The 12208-nt window shown below is 39.8% G+C and overlaps 1 protein-coding gene across 5 annotated transcripts in view; it reads right to left on the bottom strand.

Moving 5' to 3' along the window:
- Window positions 1–12208, bottom strand: part of LOC130212557 (mannosyl-oligosaccharide 1,2-alpha-mannosidase IC) — a 183627-nt gene that overhangs the window by 63027 nt on the left and 108392 nt on the right. For all 5 annotated transcript variants that reach the window (XM_056443558.1, XM_056443557.1, XM_056443561.1 and 2 more), the window contains exon 4: window positions 65–145. In XM_056443558.1, the coding sequence (XP_056299533.1) occupies window positions 65–145 (81 nt within the window). The remainder of the gene's footprint in view (window positions 1–64; window positions 146–12208) is intronic.

Genomic DNA, 12208 nt, shown 5'->3' with positions numbered 1-12208 from the left:
TGGGGATAAAGGAAGCCGCAGATCTCCCCGGAGTAGAGGGATAACAGACATCTATTAATCTTACCTCCTCTCCTGTCAGGTAGTACGCCGCCAGCAAGCCGCCAACGTAACGGATGTTCACCTCGAAGAGGGACGCCTCACCGTTCTGTTGAACCAAGAAAGAGATCACATTGTCACATGTCATGCTCAGGCCTCAGTCAGCGGTAAAGCAGCACAGTTGTGTTCAATGAAAAGGTAAAACATTGTAGTCCACAGTTAAAATGACTTAGATGTGAGTTTTTAAATGGTAAATGTATTAGATAACTGGTATAGCTGATAGATTAAATGCCCTTTGAGAGCCCTCGGGCTGCCCAGATGTGGATATATAGACCGCATGTTCCATCACCGACTGTAAACTGTGAAATCTCTGTGAATTAATTAGTAAGGAAAACAAAAGAATCAAATCAACCTACACAGTGCGACTGACGTTTAAATAAATACATTTATAAATTAAGTAAATTAGGTTTTATTAAAAAGAAAGAAAAAAATTATAACGAACATTTTGTTATGTCGAGAGCAAATTGGTGCACACACAGTTCAGAGGAGGAGGAGATACAAAATAGTACATATCACATGTTTCCTATTTAAGAACCAGAGGTGCCAAGTGATAGTGGGGCAGATAACAGCATTTTTTGATGAAGAATCGTTCAAATGTGGATACAAGAACCAAAATTGGCACAATTACTCTATGGATACTGCTCTTCCAATAAAGAACGTTAGCCAACGCAAAAAAAGCTCATGTCGGCATGCCATTTTATTTCCCGCCATTATCAAAATATGTGTTTTCCATGATATCTCCTGAAAAAAACATCAAAGTACATACAGGACTGTCTCAGAAAATTAGAATATTGTGATAAAGTTCTTTATTTTCTGTAATGCAATTAAAAAAACAAAAATGTCATGCATTCTGGATTCATTACAAATCAACTGAAATATTGCAAGCCTTTTATTCTTATAATATTGCTGATTATGGCTTACAGCTTAAGAAAACTCAAATATCCTATCTCATAAAATTTTAATATTTCCTCAGACCAAGTTAAAAAAAAGATTTATAACAGCTGAGTGTTTGTCAAGGCTCAGGAAACCCTTGCAGGTGTTTCGAGTTAATTAGACAATTCAAGTGATTTGTTTAATACCCTACTAGTATACTTTTTCATGATATTCTAATATTTAGAGATAGGATATTTGAGTTTTCTTAAGCTGTAAGCCATAATCAGCAATATTAAAAGAATAAAAGGCTTGCAATATTTCAGTTGATTTGTAATGAATCCAGAATGCATGACATTTTTGTTTTTTTAATTGCATTACAGAAAATAAAGAACTTCATCACAATATTCTAATTTTCTGAGACAGTCCTGTATAAGATGATGTCAACCCCTATGTTTTGATGGTCAAGGATTGCAATGATACCATAGACAGCATCATTGGATGCTTTGTGGCATTCATGGCCACCATTTTGCCTTCCTCCATAACCAAATTCTGTATTTTGCGTCGTATCTCTTCACCCAAACACAATAAATGAAAAGTGGTAATGTATACCCCTATGTTTTGATGGTCAAGGATTACAATGATACACAACACCATACACTTTATAAATCTAAAGATAAGTCTAATTGTGAGGTATAATAAACTGCCTTGAGTGATAAAATTAATAAAATAAATATACACTTTTATTAATCCCCAAGGGGAAATTAGTTCTCTGCATATAACCCATCCTTAGTTATTAAGGAGCAGTGGGCTGCGGTGAAGCGCCCGGGAAGCAACTGGGGGTTCAGTGCCTTGCTCAAGGACACTTCGACTTGCAGCTAATGGGGAGAGCGGGGATCGAACCCACGACCTTGCGGTTGAAGGACGGCCCTCTTACCCCACTGAGCTAAAGCCGGGAGGCTCCACACTGTTCAAAAAGCTCAGTTGGCAGCCATACGTGAGTCTCTTGTCAAAATCTATGATACCGAACCAGAAGTAGAAACCATTATCATTGATGGCTCAGCACTCAACAGTTTGCCCCCACGGAGCTCTAAGACATTTGACGACTATGCATCATTTGAGTTTCTCCCAAAAGTACAGGCATATTCTGCGAAATACAAGAGAACAGACAGTCTTTGACGTGTACCAGCAATCAAGTCTGAAAGCAGAGACCAGGTCTAAGAGAGGACATGGAGCCAGAAGGAAAGTGACCAGCAATGGCAAAATACCAACTAACTGGCGGAACTTTCTTAGAAATGACAACAATAAAACTGAGTTGTTCCACTTCCTTGCTGACAAGGTTGCACAAACATTGACACCAAATGTGCTTATAGTGACCAAAGAGGAGCAAGCTGTCAGCAATCAGTCCATCAACCTAGATGAAGTCAGTTCATGCCCACATGAGGAAGCGGACACCAGGATCTTTGTCCATGCCAAGCATGCAGTCCAAAATGGCAGCAAAAACATCATGATGAAAGCCAGTGATAGACGTCCTTGTTATAGCAGTCAGTGCTTTACCAGTTCTTCAAGCAGCAGGTCTACAACAGTTATGGATTGCTTTTGGTCAAGGAGTGAACATGAGGTGGATCCCTGTACATGACCTCTGTCAGTGTATAGGAAGAGAGAGGAGAAGAGGAATCCTTTTCTTCCATGCCTTTACAGGCTGTGATGTTGTTTCAGCCTTCCGTGGCAAAGGGAAGAAGACGGCTTGGCAAACGTGGGGTGTATTTGATGAAGCCTCTGAAGTCTTCACCAAACTCAGCCACTATCCACCAAGAATAGACAGTGACCTCAAGACTTTAGAAAGGTTTGTGGTCATGATGTATGACAAATCCAGTGAAGCAGCAGGAGTGGATGATGCCAGGTTGGACTTGTTTGCTTAGAAAACAGCGGTCATACGAAGCCATTCCTCTGACTAAAGCAGCATTGCTTCAGCATGTAAAGCGTGCAGCCTACCAGGCAGGCTGCATTTGGAGTCAGGCAACAGCATTTCAACCAGAACCAGAGAGTCCTTCTGAGTGGGGCTGGACCAAGAAAGATGATCAGTGGCAGGTCCTCTGGACAGAGCTATCACCAATAGCAGAGAGTTGCCAGCAGCTGACCAAATGTGGATGCAAGGTAGAATGCAAAGGAAGATGCAAATGTTACCAGTTTGGTCTTACCTGTACAGCTCTGTGCAGCTGTAGGTGACTGGACTAGAAAGAACTGCAATGAACTTTCAAACATTTTAGATGTCTCAGAAAAACTAAATAGATCTAACCTCCTCAATAACATGATACATTCTGTTTATTAAACATTCTTCATATTAAATCATTTTTCTGTCTTTTTCCATGTTATTTACTAGATGTCACCAATTACGATCTTTTACATTATTGATGTTCCCAGGGCAAATAATAGAGGATTTAATGGTAAAAATATGTCCCATGGGTACAATTCTGTGGCAGAATATGTCTGTCAAGCAGCAACATTGGCGGCCATCTTGGAAAATGGCGGCCATTTTTGAAATTTAAGTGGCTAACGTTCTTTATTTAATTAATGACCCCAGAGGGATACATATACCAAATTTGGTGCTTGTATCCACTTTTGAACGATTGTTACAGTTATCTGCCCCACTATGATTACGCATTTGATTTCACCTCCGGTACAAAAAAAAAATATATATATTTCTCATGAGAAATACCTTCGCATTCAATTCAATTCAATTCAGTTTATTTGTATAGCCCAATTTCACAAATTACAAATTTGTCTCGGAGTGCTTTACAATCTGTACACATAGACATCCCTGCCCCAAAACCTCACATCGGACCAGGAAAAACTCCCAAATAACCCTTCAAGGGGGAAAAAAAGGGAAGAAACCTGCAGGAGAGCAACAGAGGAGGATCCCTCTCCTAGGATGGACAGATGCAATAGATGTAATGTGTACAGAAGGACAGATTTAGAGTTAAAATACATTCAATGAATATGACAGAGTGTATGAATAGTTCATAGTAGGCATATTCCACGATGGAGACCTCCACGATCCATCAGGCAGATGGCGGTGGGGAGGAGGAGTGGGCGGAGTCTCAACAGGACAGTGGCATAGTCATGAGCAGGAATTCCACGACCCAGACGATCCATCAGGCAGATAGGATCTATGCCGTCTCATAGGGTCCGATGACCCCATGAGACGTAAAGTCAAAAGGACTTCCGGGGAGAAAGCAGAGTTAGTAACGTGTGATTGAGAGATGAAAATTCATCCTTAAGGAGAGAAAAAAAAAGAGGAGATAGGTACTCAGTGCATCCTAAAACGTCCCCGGCAGCTATAAGCCTATAGCAGCATATCAAGGGGCTGGACCAGGGCAAACCTGATTCAGCCCTAACTATAAGCTCTGTCAAAGAGGAAGGTCTTAAGTCTACTCTTAAACGAGGTGACTGTGTCTGCCTCCCGGACTGAAATTGGAAGCTGGTTCCATAAAAGAGGAGCTTGATAACTAAAGGCTCTGGCTCCCATTCTACTTGTTAAGACTCTAGGAACTACAAGTAGTCCCGCATTTAGTGAGCGTAGCTCTCTAGTGGGGCAATATGGTACGACAAGCTCCTTAAGATATGATGGAGCATCACCAATCAAGGCTTTGTAGGTTAAGAGAAGAATTTTAAAAGTGATTCTTGATTTTACTGGGAGCCAGTGCAGAGCAGCTAGTGCAGGAGTGATGTGATCTCTTTTCTTAGTTTTAGTGAGAACACGAGCTGCAGCATTCTGGATCAACTGGAGGGACCTAAGAGATTTATTAGAGCAGCCTGATAATAAGGAGTTGCAGTAATCCAGTCTCAAGTAACGAACGTGAACCAATTTTTCTGCATCTTTTGAGACAAGATGTGCCTGATTTTTGAAATATTACGTATATGAAAGAGTGCAGTCCTTGGGATCTGCTTTACGTGGGAGTGAGAGGACAAGTCGATCAAAGATAACGCCAAGATTCTTTACAGTGGTGTTGGATGCCAGGGCAATGCCGTCTACAGAATCCACATCACCAGATAATTGATCTCTGAGGTGCTCAGGGCCGATTAAAATTACTTCGGTTTTGTCTGAGTTTAACATCAAGAAGTTGCAGGTCATCCATGTTTTTATGTCTTTAAGACATGCTTGAATTTTACAGAGTTGGTTGCTCTCCTCTGGTTTTATCGATAAATATAGTTGAGTGTCATCTGCATAACAATGAAAGTTTATGGAGTGTTTCCTGATAATATTGCCCAAAGGAAGCATGTATAAGGTAAATAAAATTGGTCCAAGCACAGAACCTTGTGGAACTCCGTGATTAACGTTGGTGGTTATCGAGGCGTCATCGTTTACAAATACAAACTGAGATCGATCTGATAAATAGGATTTAAACCAAATTAGTGCCGTGCCTGAAATGCCAATCGACTGCTCCAGTCTCTGTAACAGGATGTCATGGTCAATGGTGTCGAATGCAGCACTAAGGTCTAACAAGACCAGGACAGAGAGGAGTCCTTTATCTGCTGCCATTAAGAGGTCATTTGTAATTTTCACCAGTGCCGTCTCGGTGCTGTGGTGTTTTCTAAATCCTGATTGAAATTTCTCAAATAAACTATTATGATGTAGAAAGTCGCACAACTGATTTGCGACCACTTTCTCAAGGATCTTGGAGAGGAAGGGAGGTTAGAGATCGGTCTGTAGTTAGCCAATACCTCTGGATCCAGAGTGGGCTTCTTCAGGAGAGGTTTAATAACAGCCACCTTGAAGGAGTGTGGTACGTGGCCTGTTAGCAGAGACACATTGATAATATCTAATAGAGAGCCGCCAATTAAAGGCAAAACGTCTTTAAGCAGCCTCGTCGGGATGGGGTCCAAGAGACAGGTAGACGTGTTGAAGTAGAAACCGTTGAAAATAATTGGTCACGGTTGATAGGAGAAAATCCTCCAAATATACACCAGGGCATACAGCGGTTTCCAAGGCCATTCCACTTGAGGACAGATTGGCACTGGTTATGGGCTAGAGATTATTAATCTTGTCCTAATAGTTAAAATCTTTTCATTAAAGAAGTTCATAAAGTCATTACCACTAAGGTTTATAGGAATGCTCGGCTCCACAGAGCTGTGACTCTCTGTCAGCCTGGCTACAGTGCTGAAGAGAAACCTGGGGTTGTCTTTATTTTTCTATTATTGATGAGTAATAGGCTGCTCTGGCATTACGGAGGGCCTTCTTATATGTTTTAAGACTATCTCGCCAAACTAAGCGGGATTCTTCGAGATTAGTTGAACGCCATATGCGTTCAAGCTTTCGTGACGCTTGCTTCAGTTTGCGGGTCTGAGGGTTATACCAGGAGCAAACCTCCTCTTCCTCACTGTCTTCTTCTTCAAAGGGCTATCGAGTCCAGTGTCATTCTCAGAGAGCCTATGGCACTGTCAACAAGATGATCAATCTGGGACGGACTAAAGTTAGACCAGGAGTCCTCTGTTATATTGAGACGTGGTATCGAATCAAATACAGAAGGAATCGCTTCTTTAAATTTAGCTACAGCACTATCAGTTAGACATCTAGTGTAGAAACTTTTGACTAACGGAGTACACTCCGGTAGTATAAATTCAAAAGTTATGAGGTTGTGGTCTGACAGAAGAGGATTCTGTGGGAAGACGTTCAAATGCTCAATGTCAACGCCATAAGTAAGAACAAGATCAAGCGTGTGGCCAAAGCTGTGAGTGGGTTTCTGTACTCTCTGACAGAAGCCAATCGAGTCCAACAAGGAGATGAATGCAGCACTAAGGCAATCATTATCAACATCCACATGGATATTAAAATCTCCAACAATAATAACTTTATCGGTTTTAAGAACCAAACTTGATATAAATTCTGAGAATTCAGATATAAACTCTGAATATGGACCTGGTGGCGGTACAGAATCACAAATCGAATTGGCTGTAGTGTTTTCCAGGTTGGATGTGAAAGACTAAGAACAAGGCTTTCAAATGAGGTGTAGTGTAATTTTGGTTGAGGATTAATTAATAGGCTCGATTCAAAGATGGCTGCTACTCCACCTCCTCGACCGGTGCCTCGAGGAATGTGAGTATTAATATGACTTGGAGGAGTCGATTCATTCAGGCAGATATATTCTTCATGGCTCAGCCAGGTTTCAGTTAGGCAACATAAATCAATGTGATTATCTGATATTAAATCATTCAGTAACACAGCTTTAGATGACAGAGATCGAATATTTAGGAGACCACATTTAATAGACCTATTTTGTTGCACTGCTGAAATAATTGTGTTAACTTGTATAAGGTTATTGTGTACGACTCCTCTTCTGCTTACTTTGATTTATTTAATTGAAGTGGCCGTGGGACAGACACAGTCTCTACTCTAAAGTCAAGGGTGGGTAACTGCTCGAATGGAAGAGCAGAGAAGGGTGTTAAACTACAACTCTGCTCCCGGTTCCTGATCTGAACCCTGGGTTGTCATAGATTAAGTCCGTGATCAACTTGGTCATATTCGCAGAAATGAGACGCGCTCCGTCCAACGTGGGATGAATGCCGCTCTCCTCATCAGATCAGGTTTTCCCAGAAAGTCTTCCAGTTGTCTACGAGCCCACATTATTCGCTGGGCACCACCTCGACAGCCAGCGGTTGAAAGACGACATTCGGCTATACAATTCGTCTGTCTGCAAATTTGGGAGAGGGCCAGAGAAAATTACGGTGTCCGACAACGTCTTGGCATAAGCACACCGATTCCACATTAATTTTAGTGACTTCCGACCGACGGGCTCGGCGTCATTACCACCGGCGTGTATTACAATCTGACTGTATCTCCGCTATCCTTAGCCAGCAGCTTCAAACAAGACTCCACGTCGCCCGCTCTGGCCCCGGGAGGCACACGACTCTGGTCCGTGGCTTCGCTATTTTCACGTTCCTGACTATAGAGCTCCCGATAACCAGGGTGTGTTCCTCAGCGGGTGTGTCGCTGAGCAGGAAAACTGGTTCAAACGTGAAGTGGTTGGTGCACAGCGGGCTTCTGTGTAGACTTACTACTCCTGCGAACAGTTACCCAACCATCCGGCTGCACGGTTACCGCGGGCACAGCTAACAGCTGACTGTAGCTCGCGCCGACTACGGGAGAGGGCGGGCTAACTAGCATAGCTGTCTGAGCTTCGATAGCGCGGAGCCGTGCATCTAACCCACTTAGACCTGCCTCCAACCTAGCAAATAAACTACACTTGTTGCATGTATCGTTATCATTAAGGGAGGCAGGGGGATAACTATACATGAGACACACTGAGCAAGAGGGAGCGGGAGGGAGAGAAGAAGAAGTCATGCTCGCTGTTGAGCTGGCAACCAGAGCTTACCGGAAGAGTGAGATGATGCGTTCAGGAGCAGCTGGGAAAATCAGACTCACTGGTGTTCATATTTAAAGATCTGTTATTTTAAACACATCTGATTCACACAAGGCTCAACAGCTACTCTGGAAAAGTCTGAAAAAAGGTTTGCAACCACAGCCGAGGTGCTGATTGGAGACGGGTTTTTTCACAGAGCAACACCAGACTAGTGAGAGGTGGGCGGTCACTCAGAGGTGTGGGACGAGGGCAATAAAAGCAGCAAATTGATCAGCTCGCTGCGTTTCTGGACACTGGTATATACTTAATGTTAGTTTTGAGTGGTAATGTCATATAGTACAAAACACTCAACATGTACTTAAACTGAGAACCTTCAACCTACACTTAGGGGAGGAGACAACCTCAGCAGACTACGCAATAGACCTTTACTTTACAAACGATTGAAATAAAAAAAAGATATCTTTTTTTTTTACAGTCATTGTTATATACTGTATGCTTGCATTATTGAACGGATAAAGTTGGCAAAACTCCAGAGTATAGTAAAAGTGTCGTCATAAAGAAACATGCTTTTTTGCCTTTAATATAGCTTAGAGTAAACCTTAGTGAATAGTGATCATTTGTTGGGGACTTTGGTGCTATTTTAGTAAGTATGTATAGCAACTCGATTGTGTGTGTGTGTGTGTGTGTGTGTGTGTGTGTGTGTGTGTGCGCGCGCAGAGTACAAAGAAAGCCATTAGTGAGACATTTGCTGGTGGATGTTATCATCACAGGCCAGAAGCTCAAAAAAGTTCCTCTAACTGAGTTAAAGAAGAAAACAAACCAGCCCATCAAACAACTCTACTGACTAAAGTTTCACATCTTTACAGAAGTCTCTTATTCTGCAATCTTTGCTGGAAAAAAGATGTTTGCATTTTTTATAGAAAAGCAATTATTCTGTGAATCCCCATGACAACAGCAGAGGTGGTTGCTAGGGGATGTGAGTGAACAAAAAAACAAAACTCCACTTATTGAATAATTGATTAACCTCATTATCCCTAATAAGGACATTGTGGCATATTCATAAGTCTGTGACGGTATTATATAATGATAATAAGACAATAGAGCAAGTTCAGAATCAGCATTAATTGCCAACATCGAGGGTTTAAAATCAATGTATTAACACCATCTTCAAAACCCCAAATTACAGTATATTCTAGACCAGGGGTCATTTTTCCAAAAAGCCGAGGGCAAAAGCTCCGGCACTTGATGTCATGTCTAGCCAGCGACTTCTCACTGTGAGTGAGCGCTGGGAGCAGCCCCGGCCCCTTGTGTGACAAGGAGCGGAACAGTCTGTGCACTGAAGATGCTGGACACATCTTAAAGCTGATTAGCCAAGACACAAAACGTCACAAGATGTTTTATTGCGAAGATCACAACATCACCGTTTCCCCTTGTCTCGTTCCAATCTCAGAAACGCTGGCCGTTTAGAGGGTTCAGTGTTTTTAGAATGTTCAGTGTTATTAGAATGTTCAGTGTTACTAGAATGTTCAGTGTTATTAGAATGTTCAGTGTTACTAGAATGTTCAGTGTTATTAGAATGTTCAATGTTTTTAGAATGTTCAGTATTTTAGAATGTTTAGTGTTATTAGAATGGTCAGTGTTTTAGAATGTTCAGTGTTACTAAAATGTTCAGTGTTTTTTAGAATGTTCAGTGTTTTTAGAATGTTCAGTGTTATTAGAATGTTCAGTGTTTTTAGAATGTTCAGTGTTACTAGAATGTTCAGTGTTACTAGAATGTTCAGTGTTACTAGAATGTTCAGTGTTATTAGAATATTCAGTGTTTTAGAATGTTCAGTGTTACTAGAATATTCAGTGTTTTTAGAATGTTCAGTGTTACTAGAATGTTCAGTGTTTTTAGAATATTCAGTGTTTTTAGAATGTTCAGTGTTACTAGAATGTTCAGTGTTTTTAGAATGTTCAGTGTTACTAGAATGTTCAGTGTTTTTAGAATGTTCAGTGTTATTAGAATATTCAGTGTTTTTAGAATATTCAGTGTTACTAGAATGTTCATTGTTTTTAGAATGTTCAGTGTTACTAGAATATTCAGTGTTACTAGAATGTTCATTGTTTTTAGAATGTTCAGTGTTTTTAGAATATTTAGTGTTACTAGAATGTTCAGTGGTATTAGAATGTTCAGTGTTTTTAGAACGTTCAGTGTTTTTAGAATGTTCAGTGTTACTAGAATGTTCAGTGTTTTTAGAATGTTCAGTGTTATTAGAATATTCAGTGTTTTTAGAATGTTCAGTGTTTTTAGAATGTTCAGTGTTACTAGAATATTCAGTGTTATTAGAATATTCAGTGTTTTTAGAATGTTCAGTGTTATTAGAATATTCAGTGTTTTTAGAATATTCAGTGTTACTAGAATGTTCATTGTTTTTAGAATGTTCAGTGTTTTTATAATGTTTAGTGTTACTAGAATATTCAGTGTTACTAGAATGTTCATTGTTTTTAGAATGTTCAGTGTTTTTAGAATATTTAGTGTTACTAGAATGTTCAGTGGTATTAGAATGTTCAGTGTTTTTAGAATGTTCAGTGTTTTTAGAATGTTCAGTGTTACTAGAATGTTCAGTGTTTTTAGAATGTTCAGTGTTATTAGAATATTCAGTGTTTTTAGAATGTTCAGTGTTTTTAGAATGTTCAGTGTTACTAGAATGTTCAGTGTTACTAGAATGTTCAGTGTTTTTTTTAGAATGTTCAGTGTTTTTAGAATGTTCAGTGTTTTTAGAATGTTCAGTGTTATTAGAATGTTCAGATTGCTTTATCGAGGTTAGTTCGACAACGATTGAAAGAAATGACAAGTAGACGAGATAATGAACAGGCTAAAAAGAGCAACTCCAAGCAGTAAAGTGGTGAGTTTAAGTGTATTTCCAGCCGTCGGTTATTTGAGCTGTTTCCAATCTGTGGAATAAAAAACTCAAAATGAGGACATTTGAAAAAAGTCAAAATATTGCAATTACTTTTTTACGCTCGACTGAGGTGGGAAAGTTGCTGCATCGACGAAAAACAAATGAGACGATCATACTTCCATCACGTTTTCCAAACAGTATTGTTAGTTTGAGGTTTGACTGTTGCTCTTTTAAGTAAGTCATCTCTTAGCACCCTCTTCTTCCATAATGATGTAATGGCACCTGACTGGAGACTCATCTTCATGCACCCAAATGTCAATTTTCTCATTTTCACTCATTCCCTGGGAAGCCGGTTAAAATGTGCACTGCATTTGGATGAAAGCTGGAAGTTATGCTAGATATATGATGGTATAGGATGGTTTTATCGACACATTATTTGTTCATGGTGGCCGACATTGCCTTTACTTGTTTAGTGTTATACAGGACTGTCTCAGAAAATTAGAATATTGTGATAAAGTTCTTTATTTTCTGTAATGCAATTAAAAAAACAAAAATGTCATGCATTCTGGATTCATTACAAATCAACTGAAATATTGCAAGCCTTTTATTCTTTTAATATTGCTGATTATGGCTTACAGCTTAAGAAAACTCTAAAATCCTATCTCATAAAATTTTAATATTTCCTCAGACCAAGTAAAAAAAAAGATTTATAACAGCTGAGTGTTTGTCAAGGCTCAGGAAACCCTTGCAGGTGTTTCGAGTTAATTAGACAATTCAAGTGATTTGTTTAATACCCTACTAGTATACTTTTTCATGATATTCTAATATTTAGAGATAGGATATTTGAGTTTTCTTAAGCTGTAAGCCATAATCAGCTATATTAAAAGAATAAAAGGCTTGCAATATTTCAGTTGATTTGTAATGAATCCAGAATGCATGACATTTTTGTTTTTGTAATTGCATTACAGAAAATAAAGAACTTCATCACAATATTCT

This window comes from Pseudoliparis swirei, chromosome 22, assembly GCF_029220125.1.
Source record: "Pseudoliparis swirei isolate HS2019 ecotype Mariana Trench chromosome 22, NWPU_hadal_v1, whole genome shotgun sequence".
In the NCBI taxonomy this organism is placed as follows: Eukaryota; Metazoa; Chordata; class Actinopteri; order Perciformes; family Liparidae; genus Pseudoliparis; species Pseudoliparis swirei.
The sequence above is the reverse complement of the archived record's forward strand: the minus strand, read 5'-3'. Positions and strand labels throughout refer to the sequence as shown.